At 60.3% G+C, this 17,264-nt stretch overlaps 2 protein-coding genes across 2 annotated transcripts in view; one reads left to right on the plus strand and one right to left on the minus strand.

Annotated features, from left to right (window-relative positions):
* Positions 1-1,128: 1,128 nt before the first annotated feature.
* LOC132387892 (glutathione S-transferase P-like) lies at positions 1,129-5,331 on the plus strand (the record flags this gene model as incomplete). Its single annotated transcript, XM_059960215.1, has 4 exons — positions 1,129-1,252; positions 1,824-1,927; positions 2,061-2,174; positions 4,389-5,331. Coding segments are annotated over 4 exons (531 nt in total), but the record flags the coding sequence as incomplete, so codon positions are not given.
* A 312-nt stretch (positions 5,332-5,643) lies between these two features.
* LOC132387893 (pre-rRNA 2'-O-ribose RNA methyltransferase FTSJ3-like) overlaps positions 5,644-17,264 on the minus strand; it is a 29,696-nt gene continuing 18,075 nt past the window's right edge. Inside the window, exons 3-7 of the mRNA XM_059960216.1 lie at positions 10,086-10,180; positions 7,638-7,731; positions 7,338-7,521; positions 7,136-7,230; positions 5,644-5,942 (exon numbers count right to left, since the gene is read on the minus strand). Of these exons, the coding sequence (XP_059816199.1) occupies positions 5,750-5,942; positions 7,136-7,230; positions 7,338-7,521; positions 7,638-7,731; positions 10,086-10,180 (661 nt within the window). The 3' untranslated portion in view covers positions 5,644-5,749. The remainder of the gene's footprint in view (positions 5,943-7,135; positions 7,231-7,337; positions 7,522-7,637; positions 7,732-10,085; positions 10,181-17,264) is intronic.

Genomic DNA, 17,264 nt, shown 5'->3' on the forward strand with positions numbered 1-17,264 from the left:
GGAGTGTCGTGGGACGGGGGGACCTCGGTGTACGAGGGTGGGACATGCACCGTGAACGGTGGGGAGTGTCGAGGGACAGAGGGACCTCGGGTTGCGAGGGAAGGACACGCACCGTGAACGGGGGGGGGGGGGGGGAGTGTCGAGGGACAGGGGGACCTCGGGGTGCGAGGGTGGGACACACACTGTGAACGGTGGGGAAGGCTGTGTCTACAACGCCTGTGGAAAGTATTCTGTCGTAAGTATTTGGAAGTTTTCCCGTTTCATTGTTTCACAACATTGAACCACAGTGGATTTAGTTTGGGCGTTTGTGACACAGAAAAAGACTCTTCGGTGTCTCGGTGATGACAGATCGCCACAAAGTGCTCTAGATTAACTAGGAATACAGAAAACAATTGATGGAATAAGCGTTCACCCTCTTTCAAATGACACCCCAAATCACCACTGGTGCAGCCAGTTGATTTTAGAAGTCACATTGTTAGTTGAATAGAGGACGGTCTGCCCTGGCCAGATTTACGGCTGTGCCATATTCTTCCCATTTCTTGACGGTCAACTTCACCATACCCCAAGGGATATTCAGTGTCCTGGGAAGTTTCTTGTACACATCTCCTGACCGGTGCTTTTCAATAACTTTTCCTCAGAGTTGTTTGGGCTGTGGTGTAGATTTTGCCAGGACCTGACTGGCCAGCAGCTGGACCTTCCAGATACGGGGGGTTTAACCGCAAACTTTTGAAAAGGGGTGAATGCTTACGTCATCAATTAGTTCGTGTTTCATAATCTGTAATTAATTCGGGTCACTTTGGAGAGATCTGTTTCCACTTTGACACGAAGGAGTCTCTTTCTGTTGCTCCGGTGTCACTAACTCCGCCACGATTCAATGTCATAAAACAATAAATTATTGTTACAAGCTTGCGGGGCGGGAAGGTGGGGGGGGGGTAATACTCGTCTCGGCCCAGCTCCCGCAACCCGTTGAATCCCGCGTCAGCCCTCTGCGCTCAGAGGGAGGGTCTGGTCCTGCAGGGGTGTTCCGCCACGAGTTTAAAATCGTTCCAGTGTAATTTTGAGGGGCCCTCGGTGTCTGTTGACCCTCGCCACCGACTGGAGGGTGGTCTCGGGGAGGGGGGGGGTTAACTTGCTGACGAGAGGGTGCTCCCTTTCCCGCCACAGGTGTTCGGGCAGCTGCCGAAACTACAGGACGGGGACCTGGTCCTGTTCCAGTCCAACGCCATCCTCCGTTACCTGGGACGCAAGTTCGGTGAGGGGGCAAGGCGGATGGGGGGGGGGATGGGAGGGAGGGCGCAGGAAGGGGGGGAAGAGGGTGGCGGGGGGGCTGGGTGAACCCGTGGACCCCATCCCACCCACCGCTCTCCCCTCAACCCGTACCCCCTCCACACACACACACTCAGACACGCACACACAGACACACACACACACACTCAGACACACACACACACAGACACACACACACTCACAGACACACACACTCACAGACACACACACACTCACAGACACACACACACTCACAGACACACACACACACTCACACACAGACACACACACACACACACACACACACTCACACTCACAGACACTCACAGAGACACACACACGCACACACACAGACGCACACTCACACTCACATGCACACTCACACACAGACACACATACCCCTCCTCCTGTCCCTCGCTTGGCGGGGTGGAGAGGCCGACGGGAAAAGGGCGGCTGGGCTGGAGGGGGGCAGGAAACGGGGCCGCGCGGGAGCAGGGAGGGAGCGCGGAGGGGAGACCCCTGACCACCCAACACCCTCTGCCCTCTGGGCCCCGCAGGGAGTTACGGGAAGGACATCATTGCCGACGGGGAGGTCGATATGATCAACGACGGGGTGGAGGATCTGAGAATGAAGTACGGCACCCTCATCTACAAGAACTACGTGAGTGAGGGGTGGGGAACTGGGGAGGGGGGAAGGTGGGGTGAGGGGAGGAAGAGATGGGCCGGTGCGGGGGCTGGACTGGGGATTGTGAAGGTCGACGCTCAGCGTCTCCGATCGTTTCCTTAACCCGCAGGAGACCGGGAAGGCCGATTTCATCAAAAGTCTCCCGGATGAACTGAAGTGGTTCGAGAGACTCCTGAAAAGGTTCAACAAGGGGCAGAGCGCTGGATTCATCCACGGGGAGAAGGTCAGTGACAGAGGGGAGGGCGTCCCGGGAGTACTCCTCTCTCGGGGGGTAAAGTGGGGGCGGGACGACACACTGTGGGGGTGATGTAGAGGGAGATACACACCGTGTCTGACCTGTGACCCGGGAGCGCTCGGTGTCCACACTGGGGATAAAGTGGGGGGACACACTGTGGGGGTGATGTAGAGGGAGGCTCCACACCGTGTCTGACCCGTGTCCCGGGAGCGCTCGGTGCCCACACTGGGGATAACGTGGGGGGGGAACACTGTGGGCATGATGTAGAGGGAGCTCCACACCGTGTCTGACCCGTGTCCCGGGAGCGCTCGGTGTCCAGAATGGGGATAAAGTGGGGAGACACACTGTGGGGGTGATGTAGAGGGAGCTCCACACCGTGTCTGACCCGTGTCCCGGGACCGCTCGGTGTCCACACTGGGGATAAAGTGGGGAGACACACTGTGGGGGTGATGTAGAGGGAGCTCCACACCGTGTCTGACCCGTGTCCCGGGAGCGCTCGGTGTCCACACTGGGGATAAAGTGGGGAGACACACTGTGGGGGTGATGTAGAGGGAGCTCCACACCGTGTCTGACCCGTGTCCCGGGACCGCTCGGTGTCCACACTGGGGATAAAGTGGGGAGACACACTGTGGGGGTGATGTAGAGGGAGCTCCACACCGTGTCTGACCCGTGTCCCGGGAGCGCTCGGTGCCCACACTGGGGTTAATGTGGGGGGGGACACTGGGGGGGTGATGTAGAGGGAGCTCCACACCGTGTCTGACCCGTGTCCCGGGAGTGCTCGGTGTCCACACTGGGGATAAAGTGGGGGGGGACACACTGTGGGGGTGATGTAGAGGGAGCTCCACACCGTGTCTGACCCGTGTCCCGGGAGCGCTCGGTGTCCACACTGGGGATAAAGTGGGGGGACACTGTGGGGGTGATGTAGAGGGAGCTCCACACCGTGTCTGACCCGTGTCCCGGGAGCGCTCGGTGTCCACACTGGGGATAAAGTGGGGGGACACACTGTGGGGGTGATGTAGAGGGAGCTCCACACCGTGTCTGACCCGTGTCCCGGGAGCGCTCGGTGCCCACACTGGGGATAAAGTGGGGGGACACACTGTGGGGGTGATGTAGAGGGAGCTCCACACCATGTCTGACCCGTGTCCCGGGAGCGCTCGGTGCCCACACTGGGGATAACGTGGGGGGGGAACACTGTGGGCGTGATGTAGAGGGAGCTCCACACCGTGTCTGACCCGTGTCCCGGGAGCGCTCGGTGTCCAGAATGGGGATAAAGTGGGGAGACACACTGTGGGGGTGATGTAGAGGGAGCTCCACACCGTGTCTGACCCGTGTCCCGGGACTGCTCGGTGTCCACACTGGGGATAAAGTGGGGAGACACACTGTGGGGGTGATGTAGAGGGAGGCTCCACACCGTGTCTGACCCGTGTCCCGGGAGCGCTCGGTGCCCACACTGGGGATAACGTGGGGGGGGAACACTGTGGGCGTGATGTAGAGGGAGCTCCACACCGTGTCTGACCCGTGTCCCGGGAGCGCTCGGTGTCCAGAATGGGGATAAAGTGGGGAGACACACTGTGGGGGTGATGTAGAGGGAGCTCCACACCGTGTCTGACCCGTGTCCCGGGACCGCTCGGTGTCCACACTGGGGATAAAGTGGGGAGACACACTGTGGGGGTGATGTAGAGGGAGCTCCACACCGTGTCTGACCCGTGTCCCGGGAGCGCTCGGTGTCCACACTGGGGATAAAGTGGGGAGACACACTGTGGGGGTGATGTAGAGGGAGCTCCACACCGTGTCTGACCCGTGTCCCGGGAGCGCTCGGTGTCCACACTGGGGATAAAGTGGGGGGACACTGTGGGGGTGATGTAGAGGGAGCTCCACACCGTGTCTGACCCGTGTCCCGGGAGCGCTCGGTGTCCACACTGGGGATAAAGTGGGGGGACACACTGTGGGGGTGACGTAGAGGGAGCTCCACACCATGTCTGACCCGTGACCCGGGAGCACTCGGTGTCCACACTGGGGATAAAGTGGGGGGACACACTGTGGGGGTGACGTAGAGGGAGCTCCACACCATGTCTGACCCGTGTCCCGGGAGCGCTCGGTGCCCACACTGGGGATAAAGTGGGGTGTGGTGTGATACGCCTGACTCTGGTGAGCTCTCTGTCTGATTCTCCCCCTGCGTTTTCTTCCCCCCCCCCCCCCCAGATCTGCTACGCCGACTACAACCTGACCGACCTGCTGGGGAACCTGCAGACTCTGGCGCCCTCGTGCCTGGAGGGGCAGCCCCTGCTGAAGGCCTACTACCAGCGGGTGACCTCGCGCCCGGCGCTCAGCAAATACCTGCAAAGCGACGCCCACACCAAGCGGCCCATCAACGGCAACGGGAAGCAGTGACCCTCCGGCCCAGCAGCCACCGGAGGGGGGGGAGAGATTCCGACCAACTCCGAGAGTGGGAGGGACAGAGAGATCGAGGCTAGTGCACTCCACACACACACACTGACCACTCTCTGTTCAATCATCTCTCTCAAGAAGGGCCTGGGACAGAGATAGAGGCCACTGGGCCCCTCGCTCACTCACACACACTCAGACCATGACCAGTTCAACAGTCCCCCTCAAGAAGACTTCCAACCTCTTCCCGCCCACAGATACAGACCTCCAGCCTCTTCCCGCCCACAGATACAGACCTCCAGCCTCTTCCCGCCCACAGATACAGACCTCCAGCCTCTTCACGCCCACAGATACAGACCTCCAGCCTCTTCCCGCCCACAGATACAGACCTCCAGCCTCTTCACGCCCACAGATACAGACCTCCAGCCTCCTCCCACCCACAGATACAGACCTCCAGCCTCTTCACGCCCACAGATACAGACCTCCAGCCTCCTCCCGCCCACAGATACAGACCTCCAGCCTCCTCCCGCCCACAGATACAGACCTCCAGCCTCTTCCCGCCCACAGATACAGACCTCCAGCCCCTTCACGCCCACAGATACAGACCTCCAGCCTCCTCCCGCCCACAGATACAGACCTCCAGCCTCTTCACGCCCACAGATACAGACATTCAGCCTCTTCGTGCTTGACTAACACACACACACACGCGCGCACTCTCCCCTCTCGCTGTTTGGTATGAAATAAAGTTTCCTGAACTTCAGACCAATGGCAGTCTTCCTTCCTCTTCCTTTATGTCGCCCACCGCAAACCCACACCCTCTGTGAGGGGCTGGGGTTGCCAAACTGGGGAGGGGTTGGTGGAAACGGGGTGGGGCGTTTCGGAAATCGGGGGGGGGGTTGGGGAGGTGACAGAGGCGGCGATAGGGAAACGGTGGGCCCGGGAGGGGGAGTTTACAGCTGCCAATTGGGGGAAGGGAAGAGTGAGAGTTCGGTGGGGAGGGTGTTGCTGTTCCCACCCTCCCCGCCCCCTCGACCTGGCCGGGCAGCTGAGAAGGAGACGCGAGCACCGGGAGTCGTCTGAGGCACCGTGTAACCAGCACAGCGCAGACATTTATTGCAAAAAAAAGGGGGGGTGTCTCTGTACACGTAAAAGAGGGGACGGGAGGGGCGAAGTCCCCTCTACTTGCGCCCCTTCCTCTTGCCCCCAGCCTCCTTTCCCCCCGCCCGGCTGTCCTTTTTCATGCGGGGGTCCACCATCCGGTATTTGCCCTTCACCCCCGCCGGTCGCCCCAACCGCCGGCCAGACGCCTTCTTCGACACCACGTATGTGACCTCCCGCTTCTCGCGGCCGAGCCCAGCCTTCTTGTAGATGCTGTCAAGGCAGAAGGGGAGGGAGGTGGTCAGGAGCAATGGCGAGGTGAGAGGGAGAGGAGGTCAAGGGACAGACTGTGAGGGGACAGTCAGTCTGGGGACAGGGGAGAGGATTGAGGGTCGGACCGTGAGGGGATGGTCAGTCACGGAATGGGGGGAGGGGATTGAGGGTCGGACCATCAGGGGATGGTCAGTCACGGAATGGGGGGGAGGGGATTGAGGGTCGGACCGTGAGAGGACTGTCAGTCTCGGAATGGGGGGGAGGGGATTGAGGGTCGGACTGTGAGGGGATGGTCAGTCACGGAATGGGGGGAGGGGATTGAGGGTCGTACCGTGAGGGGACTGTCAGTCTCGGAATGGGGGGAGGGGATTGAGGGTCGGACCGTGAGGGGACTGTCAGTCTCGGAATGGGGGGAGGGGATTGAGGGTCGGACCGTGAGGGGACTGTCAGTCTCGGAATGGGGGGGGAGGGGATTGAGGGTCGGACTGTGAGGGGATGGTCAGTCACGGAATGGGGGGAGGGGATTGAGGGTCGGACCGTGAGGGGATGGTCAGTCACAGAATGGGGGGAGGGGATTGAGGGACAGACTGTGAGGGGATGGTCAGTCACGGAATGGGGGGAGGGGATTGAGGGTCGGACCGTGAGGGGATGGTCAGTCACGGAATGGGGGGAAGGAATTGAGGGACGGACCACGAGGGGATGGTCAGTCACGGAATGGGGGGAGGGGATTGAGGGACGGACCATGAGGGGATGGTCAGTCACGGATTGGGGGGAGGGGATTGAGGGTCGGACCGTGAGGGGACTGTCAGTCTCGGAATGGGGGGAGGGGATTGAGGGTCGGACCGTGAGGGGATGGTCAGTCACAGAATGGGGGGAGGGGATTGAGGGTCGGACCGTGAGGGGACTGTAAATAGGGACAGGGGGAGGGTAATGAGGGACGGACCATGAGGGGATGGTCAGTCACGGAATGGGGGGGAGGGGATTGAGGGTCGGACCGTGAGGGGACTGTAAATAGGGACGGGGGAGAGTAATGAGGGACGGACCACGAGGGGATGGTCAGTCACGGAATGGGGGGAGGGGATTGAGGGTCGGACCGTGAGGGGATGGTGAATCTCATGACAGTGGGGACCAAGGGGCAGACCGCGAGGGGACGAAAACCGGGGTGGGGGAAGAGGTCTGAAGCGGACCCTCACCTTCTCATCTGGGCCATCTTCTCCCGCTCGGAAATGTCAACGGTGTTCACCACTGCCTCGGCTTTCCTCTTCAGCTGCTCCATCTTCCTCAGGAACTGCAGGGTGGAGTGGGGACGGAAGGAGACCGGTCAGAATGTGTGATGGACGGGGGAACGGGGAGAGGGTCGGGGCGACAGATGGGGGAGTGTCGGGGGTCACGTACCCGGCGTTTCTTGCGGGCCTTGGCCTCGGCGACCTTCTTGATGGGCCGGGCGTTGATCTCGGCCCAGCGCCGGCGGAACTCGGCGGCCATGGCGGGATCGAAGGGCGCCGGCCGCTGGCGGTACTTGTGCTCGTTGTCCACGAACCAGTCGGGCAGGGTCCCCTCTGGATCCTCGAATGCGTACCTGAGGGGTGAGGGAAGGAGTCAGTGGAGGCGCGCGCTCCCTCCCTCGTCCACAACACCCACCCCCCTCCTCGGCCAGCAGCTCCTGGCTGCAAACCTCTCGTCCCTCTCCCTCACCTGTTGAAGGAGTCATCCACCAGGTTTCGCGCCCTCTTCCTTGACGTTGCAATGGCCGTGCCCAGGGCCAGGCCTTCGGCATCGAGGACTCGACCTGATTTCAGTGGGCAGACAAGGCTTAGAAACTTCTCACAGCCACCACAGTTAATGTCATTATACAGTGTATCGAGATTGACCCATCACCGGGAGTGGGTGAGAGAGAGGCTGGGATCCGATCCGGGGAGGTTATATGTGAAATAACAGATCCCCGGGAGTGGGTTACAGGCTGGGATCCGATCCAGGGATTCAGCAGGTTTATATATAGAATAACAGATCCCCAGGAGTGGGTGACAGGCTGGGATCTGATCCAGGGGTTCAGGGGGTTTATATATAGAATAACAGATCCCCGGGAGTGGGTGACAGGCTGGGATCTGATCCAGAGGTTCAGGAGGTTTATATATAGAATAACAGATCCCCGGGAGTGGGTGACAGGCTGGGATCTGATCCAGGGGTTCGGGAGGTTTATATATAGAATAACAGATCCCCGAGAGTGGGTGACAGGCTGGGATCTGATCCAAGGTTCACAGGGTTTATATATCGAATAACAGATCCCCGGGAGTGGGTTACAGGCTGGGATCTGATCCAGGGGGTCAGGGGGATTATATACAGAATAACAGAACCCCGGGAGTGGGTGACAGGCTGGGATCTGATCCAGGGGTTCAGGGGGTTTATATATAGAATAACAGATCCCCGGGAGTGGGTGACAGGCTGGGATCTGATCCAGGGGTTCAGGGGGTTTATATACAGAATAACAGATACCCGGGAGTGGGTTACAGGCTGGGATCTCATCCAGGGGTTCAGGGGGATTATATATAGAATAACAGATCCCCGGGAGTGGGTGACAGGCTGGGATCTGATCCAGGGGTTCGGGAGGTTTATATATAGAATAACTGATCCCCGGGAGTGGGTGACAGGCTGGGATCTGATCCAGGGGTTCAGGGGGTTTATATATAGAATAACAGACCCCGGGAGTGGGTGACAGGCTGGGATCTGATCCAGGGGTTCAGGGGGTTTATATATACAATAACAGATCCCCGGGAGTGGGTGACAGGCTGGGATCTGATCCAGGGGTTCAGGGGGTTTATATATAGAATAACAGATCCCCGGGAGTGGGTGACAGGCTGGGATCTGATCCAGGGGTTCAGGGGGTTTATATATAGAATAATAGATCCCCGGGAGTGGGTGACAGGCTGGGATCTGATCCAGGGGTTCAGGGGGTTTATATATAGAATAACAGATCCCCGGGAGAGGGTGACAGGCTGGGATCTGATCCAGGGGTTCAGGAGGTGTATATATAGAATAACAGACCCCCGGGAGTGGGTGACAGGCTGGGATCTGATCCAGGGGTTCAGGGGGTTTATATATAGAATAACAGACCCCCGGGAGTGGGTAACAGGCTGGGATCTGATCCAGGGGTTCAGGAGGTGTATATATAGAATAACAGATCCCCGAGAGTGGGTTACAGGCTGGGATCTGATCCAGGGATTCGATAGATGCAATAACTGAACCCCGGGAGTGGGTTACAGGCTGGGATCTGATCCGGGGGTTCAGAGGGTTTATATATAGAATAACAGATCCCCGGGAGTGGGTTACAGGCTGGGATCTGATCCAGGGGTTCAGGGCGTTTATATATAGAATAACAGATCCCCGGGAGCGGCTAACAGGCTGGGATCTGATCCAGGGGTTCAGGGGGTTTATATATAGAATAACAGATCCCCGGGAGTGGGTGACAGGCTGGGATCTGATCCAGGGGTTCAGGGGGTTTATATATAGAATAACAGATCGCCGGGAGTGGGTGACAGGCTGGGATCTGATCCAGGGGTTCAGGGGGTTTATATATAGAATAACAGATCACCAGGAGTGGGTGACAGGCTGGGATCTGATCAGGGGGTTTATATATAGAATAACAGATCCCCGGGAGTGGGTGACAGGCTAGGATCTGATCAGGGGGTTTATATATAGAATAACAGATCCCCGGGAGTGGGTGACAGGCTGGGATCTGATCAGGGGGTTTATATATAGAATAACAGATCCCCGGGAGTGGGTGACAGGCTAGGATCTGATCCAGGGATTCAGGGGGTTTATATATAGAATAACAGATCCCCAGGAGTGGGTGACAGGCTGAGATCTGATCCAGGGGTTCAGGGGGTTTATATATAGAATAACAGACCCCCGGGAGTGGGTTACAGGCTGGGATCTGATCCAGGGGTTCAGGGGGTTTATATATAGAATAACAGATCCCCGGGAGGGGTGACAGGCTGGGATCTGATCCAGGGGTTCAGGGGGTTTATATATAGAATAACAGATCCCCGGGAGTGGGTGACAGGCTGGGATCTGATCAGGGGGTTCAGGGGGTTTATATATAATTTATATTTGGGATTGGATTACAGTCTGGGTTTTATAACTCACCACATTTCTTCACTGGAACGACCTCAAAGTCATCATCTTCATCAGCTGGGGCTCTCTTGTTCGGTCCCGCAGCGTTCTTCATCTGCTGGATATCACTAGAAGTTTCGGACAAGAGGTCAGAGACCAAATGGAAAGGTACAGAGCAAGACAGCTCACTACACATCACCCCCACAGTGAGTCCCCCCACTTTACCCCAGTGTGGGCACCGAGTGCTCCTGGGACACGGGTCAGACACGGTGTGGAGCTCCCTCTACATCACCCCCACAGTGTGTCCCCCACTTTATCCCCAGTGTGGACACCGAGCGTTCCCGGGACACGGGACAGACACGGTGTGGAGCTGCCTCTACATCACCCCCACAGTGTGTCCCCCCACTTTAACCCCAGTGTGGGCACCGAGCGCTCCCGGGACACGGGTCAGACACGGTGTGGAGCTCCCTCTACATCACCCCCACAGTGTGTCCCCCACTTTATCCCCAGTGTGGACACCGAGCGTTCCCGGGACACGGGACAGACACGGTGTGGAGCTGCCTCTACATCACCCCCACAGTGTGTCCCCCCACTTTATCCCCAGTGTGGACACCGAGCGCTCCCGGGACACGGGTCAGACACGGTGTGGAGCTCCCTCTACATCACCCCCACAGTGTGTCCCCCCACTTTATCCCCAGTGTGGACACCGAGCGTTCCCGGGACACGGGTCAGACACTGTGTGGAGCTCCCTCTACATCACCCCCACAGTGTGTCCCCCCTACTTTACCCCAGTGTGGGCACCGAGTGCTCCTGGGACACGGGTCAGACACGGTGTGGAGCTCCCTCTACATCACCCCCACAGTGTGTCCCCCACTTTATCCCCAGTGTGGGCACCGAGCGCTCCCGGGACACGGGTCAGACACGGTGTGGAACTCCCTCTACATCATCCCCACAGTGTGTGTCCCCCCACTTTATCCACAGTGTGGACACCGAGCGCTCCCGGGACACGAGTCAGACACGGTGTGGAGCACCCTCTACATCACCCCCACAGTATCCCCCCACTTTATCCCCAGTGTGGGCACCGAGCGCTTCCGGGACACGGGTCAGACACGGTGTGGAGCTCCCTCTACATCACCCCCACAGTGTGTCCCCCAACTTTATCCCCAGTGTGGGCACCGAGCGCTCCCGGGACACGGGTCAGACACGGTGTGGAGCTCCCTCTACATCACCCCCACAGTGTGTCCCCCCACGTTATCCCCAGTGTGGGCACCGAGCGGTCCCGAGAAACGGGTCAAGACACGGTGTGGAGCTCCCTCTACATCACCCCCACAGTGTGTCCCCCCACGTTATCCCCAGTGTGGGCACCAAGCGGTCCCGGGAAACGGGTCAAGACACGGTGTGGAGCTCCCACTACATCACCCCCACAGTGTGTCCCCCCCACTTTACCCCAGTGTGGGCACCGAGTGCTCCTGGGACACGGGTCAGACACGGTGTGGAACTCCCTCTACATCACCCCCACAGTGTGTCCCCCCACTTTATCCCCAGTGTGGGCACCGAGCGCTCCCGGGACACGGGTCAGACACGGTGTGGGGCTCCCTCTACATCACCCCCACAGTGTGGCCACCACACTCTATCCCCAGTGCGAACACCAAGCGCTCCCGGGACACGAGTCAGACACGGTGTGGAGCGCCCTCTATATCACCCCAACAGTGTGTCCCCCTACTTTATCCCCAGTGTGGGTACCGAGCGCTCCCGGGACACGGGTCAGACACGGTGTGGAGCTCCCTCTACATCACCGCCACAGTGTGTCCCCCCACTTTATCCCCAGTCTGGGCACCGAACGTTCCCGGGACACGGGTCAGACACGGTGTGGAGCTCCCTCTGCATCACCCCCACAGTGTGTCCCCCCACTTTATCCCCAGTGTGGGCATCGAGCGCTCCCGGGACACGGGACAGACACGGTGGGGAGCTCCCTCTACATCACCCCACAGTGTGTCCCCCCACTTTATCCCCAGTGTGGACACCGAGCGCTCCTGGGACACGGGACAGAACGGTGTGGAGCTCCCTCTACATCACCCTCACAGTGTGGCCACCCCCCCACTTTATCCCCAGTATGGGCACTGAGCGCTCCCGGGACACGGGTCAGACACGGTGTGGAGCTCCCTCTACATCACCCCCACAGTGTGTCCCCCCACTTTATCCCCAGTGTGGGCACCGAGCGCTCCCGGGACACGGTTCAGACACGGTGTGGAGCTCCCTCTACATCATCCCCACAGAGAGTCCCCCAACTTTATCCCAAGTGTGGACACCGAGCGCTCCCGGGACACGAGTCAGACACGGTGTGGAGCTCCCTCTACATCACCCCCACAGTGTGTCCCCCCACTTTATCCCCAGTGTGGGCACCGAGCGCTCCCGGGACACGGGTCAGACACGGTGTGGAGCTCCCTCTACATCACCCCCACAGTGTGGCCACCCCACTCTATCCCCAGTGCGAACACCGAGCGCTCCCGGGACACGAGTCAGACACGGTGTGGAGCTCCCTCTACATCACCCCCACAGTGTGTCCCCCCACTTTATCCCCAGTGTGGGCACCGAGCGCTCCCGGGACACGGGTCAGACACGGTGTGGAGCTCCCTCTACATCACCGCCACAGTGTGTACCCCACTTTATCCCCAGTCTGGGCACCGAACGTTCCCGGGACACGGGTCAGACACGGTGTGGAGCTCCCTCTGCATCACCCCCACAGTGTGTCCCCCCACTTTATCCCCAGTGTGGGCATCGAGCGCTCCCGGGACACGGGCCAGACACGGTGGGGAGCTCCCTCTACATCACCCCACAGTGTGTCCCCCCACTTTATCCCCAGTGTGGACACCGAGCGCTCCCGGGACACGGGTCAGAACGGTGTGGAGCTCCCTCTACATCACCCTCACAGTGTGGCCACCCCACTCTATCCCCATTGTGAACACCGAGCGCTCCCGGGACACGAGTCAGACATGGTGTGGAGCTCCCTCTTCATCACCGCCACAGTGTGTCCCCCCACTTTATCCCCAGTGTGGGCACCGAGCGCTCCCAGGACACGGGTCAGACACGGTGTGGAGCTCCCTCTACATTACCCCCACAGTGTGTCCCCCCACTTTATGCCCAGTGTGGACACCGAGCGCTCCCGGGACACGGGTCAGACACGGTGTGGAGCTCCCTCTACATCACCCCCACAGTGAGTCCCCCCACTTTATCCCCAGTGTGGACACCGAGCGCTCCCGGGACACGGGTCAGACACGGTGTGGAGCTCCCTCTACATCACACCCACAGTGTGGCCACCCCACTCTATCCCCAGTGCGAACACCGAGCGCTCCCGGGACACGAGTCAGACACGGTGTGGAGCGCCCTCTATATCACCCCAACAGTGTGTCCCCCTACTTTATCCCCAGTGTGGGTACCGAGCGCTCCCGGGACACGGGTCAGACACGGTGTGGAGCTCCCTCTACATCACCGCCACAGTGTGTCCCCCCACTTTATCCCCAGTCTGGGCACCGAACGTTCCCAGGACACGGGTCAGACACGGTGTGGAGCTCCCTCTACATCACCCCCACAGTGTGTCCCCCCACTTTATCCCCAGTGTGGGCATCGAGCGCTCCCGGGACACGGGCCAGACACGGTGGGGAGCTCCCTCTACATCACCCCACAGTGTGTCCCCCCACTTTATCCCCAGTGTGGACACCGAGCGCTCCCGGGACACGGGTCAGAACGGTGTGGAGCTCCCTCTACATCACCCTCACAGTGTGGCCACCCCCCCACTTTATCCCCAGTATGGGCACTGAGCGCTCCCGGGACACGGGTCAGACACGGTGTGGAGCTCCCTCTACATCACCCCCACAGTGTGTCCCCCCACTTTATCCCCAGTGTGGGCACCGAGCGCTCCCGGGACACGGGTCAGACACGGTGTGGAGCTCCCTCTACATCATCCCCACAGAGAGTCCCCCAACTTTATCCCAAGTGTGGACACCGAGCGCTCCCGGGACACGAGTCAGACACGGTGTGGAGCTCCCTCTACATCACCCCCACAGTGTGTCCCCCCACTTTATCCCCAGTGTGGGCACCGAGCGCTCCCGGGACACGGGTCAGACACGGTGTGGAGCTCCCTCTACATCACCCCCGCAGTGTGGCCACCCCACTCTATCCCCAGTGCGAAAACCGAGCGCTCCCGGGACACGAGTCAGACACGGTGTGGAGCTCCCTCTACATCACCCCCACAGTGTGTCCCCCCACTTTATCCCCAGTGTGGGCACCAAGCGCTCCCGGGACACGGGTCAGACACGGTGTGGAGCTCCCTCTACATCACCGCCACAGTGTGTCCCCCCACTTTATCCCCAGTCTGGGCACCGAACGTTCCCGGGACACGGGTCAGACACGGTGTGGAGCTCCCTCTGCATCACCCCCACAGTGTGTCCCCCCACTTTATCCTCAGTGTGGGCATCGAGCGCTCCCGGGACACGGGCCAGACACGGTGGGGAGCTCCCTCTACATCACCCCACAGTGTGTCCCCCCACTTTATCCCCAGTGTGGACACCGAGCGCTCCCGGGACACGGGTCAGAACGGTGTGGAGCTCCCTCTACATCACCCTCACAGTGTGGCCACCCCACTCTATCCCCATTGTGAACACCGAGCGCTCCCGGGACACGAGTCAGACACGGTGTGGAGCTCCCTCTTCATCACCGCCACAGTGTGTCCCCCCACTTTATCCCCAGTGTGGGCACCGAGCGCTCCCAGGACACGGGTCAGACACGGTGTGGAGCTCCCTCTACATTACCCCCACAGTGTGTCCCCCCACTTTATGCCCAGTGTGGACACCGAGCGTTCCCGAGACACGGGTCAGACACTGTGTGGAGCTCCCTCTACATCACCCCCACAGTGTGTCCCCCCTACTTTACCCCAGTGTGGGCACCGAGTGCTCCTGGGACACGGGTCAGACACGGTGTGGAGCTCCCACTACATCACCCCCACAGTGTGTCCCCCACTTTATCCCCAGTGGTGACAACGAGCGCTCCCGGGACACGGGACAGACACGGTGTGGAGCTGCCTCTACATCACCCCCACAGTTTGTTCCCCCCACTTTATCCCCAGTGTGGACACCGAGCGCTTCCGGGACACGGGTCAGACACGGTTTGGAACTCCCTCTACATCATCCCCACAAAGTGTCCCCCCACTTTATCCCCAGTGTGGACACCGAGCGCTCCCGGGACACGAGTCAGACACGGTGTGGAGCTCCCTCTACATCACCCCCACAGTGTCCCCCCACTTTATCCCCAGTGTGGGCACCGAGCACTTCCGGGACACGGGTCAGACACGGTGTGGAGCTCCCTCTACATCACCCCACAGTGTGTCCCCCAACTTTATCCCCAGTGTGGGCACCGAGCGCTCCCGGGACACGTGTCAGACATGGTGTGGAGCACCCTGTACATCACCCGCATAGTGTGTCTCCCCACTTTATCCCCAGTGTGGGCACCGAGCGCTCCCTGGACACGGGTCAGACACGGTGTGGAGCTCCCTCTACATCACCCCCACAGTGTGTCCCCCCACATTATCCCCAGTGTGGGCACCGAGCGGTCCCGGGAAACGGGTCAAAACACGGTGTGGAGCTCCCTCTACATCACCCCCACAGTGTGTCCCCCCACGTTATCCCCAGTGTGGGCACCGAGCGGTCCCGGGAAACGGGTCAAGACACGGTGTGGAGCTCCCTCTACATCACCCCCACAGTGTGTCCCCCCCACTTTACCCCAGTGTGGGCACCGAGTGCTCCTGGGACACGGGTCAGACACGGTGTGGAGCTCCCTCTACATCACCCCCACAGTGTGTCCCCCACTTTATCCCCAGTGGTGACATCGAGCGCTCCCGGGACACAGGTCAGACACGGTGTGGAGCTCCCTCTACATCACCACCACAGTGTGTCCCCGCACTTTATCCCCAGTGTGGGCACCGAGAGCTCCCGGGACACGGGTCAGACACGGTGTGGAGCTCCCTCTACATCACCCCCACAGTGTATCCCCCCACTTTATCCCCAGTGTGGGCACCGAGCGCTCCCGGGACACGGGTCAGTCAAGGTGTGGAGCTCCCTCTACATCACCCCCACAGTGTGTCCCCCCACTTTATCCCCAGTGTGGGCACCGAGCGCTCCCGGGACACGGGTCAGACACAGTGTGGAGCTCCCTCTACATCACACCCACAGAGAGTCCCCCCACTTTATCCCAAGTGTGGACACCGAGCGCTCCCGGGACACGAGTCAGACAGGGTGTGGAGCTCCCTCTACATCACCCCCACAGTGTGTCCCCCCACTTTATCCCCAGTGTGGGCACCGAGCGCTCCCGGGACACGGGTCAGACACGGTGTGGAGCTCCCTCTACATCACCCCCACAGTGTGTCCCCCCATTTTATCCACAGTGTGGGCACCGAGTGCTCCTGGGACACGGGTCGGACACGGTGTGGAGCTCCCTCTACCTCACCCCCACAGTGTGTCCCCCCACTTTATCCCCAGTGTGGACACCGAGCGCTCCCGGGACACGGGCCAGACACGGTGGGGAGCTCCCTCTACATCACCCCACAGTGTGTCCCCCCACTTTATCCCCAGTGTGGACACCGAGCGCTCCCGGGACACGGGTCAGAACGGTGTGGAGCTCCCTCTACATCACCCTCACAGTGTGGCCACCCCACTCTATCCCCATTGTGAACACCGAGCGCTCCCGGGACACGAGTCAGACATGGTGTGGAGCTCCCTCTTCATCACCGCCACAGTGTGTCCCCCCACTTTATCCCCAGTGTGGGCACCGAGCGCTCCCAGGACACGGGTCAGACACGGTGTGGAGCTCCCTCTACATTACCCCCACAGTGTGTCCCCCCACTTTATGCCCAGTGTGGACACCGAGCGCTCCCGGGACACGGGTCAGACACGGTGTGGAGCTCCCTCTACATCACCCCCACAGTGAGTCCCCCCACTTTATCCCCAGTGTGGACACCGAGCGCTCCCGGGACACGGGTCAGACACGGTGTGGAGCTCCCTCTACATCACACCCACAGTGTGGCCACCCCACTCTATCCCCAGTGCGAACACCGAGCGCTCCCGGGACACGAGTCAGACACGGTGTGGAGCGCCCTCTATATCACCCCAACAGTGTGTCCCCCTACTTTATCCCCAGTGTGGGTACCGAGCGCTCCCGGGA

This window comes from Hypanus sabinus, unplaced genomic scaffold, assembly GCF_030144855.1.
Source record: "Hypanus sabinus isolate sHypSab1 unplaced genomic scaffold, sHypSab1.hap1 scaffold_2322, whole genome shotgun sequence".
Taxonomy (NCBI): Eukaryota; Metazoa; Chordata; class Chondrichthyes; order Myliobatiformes; family Dasyatidae; genus Hypanus; species Hypanus sabinus.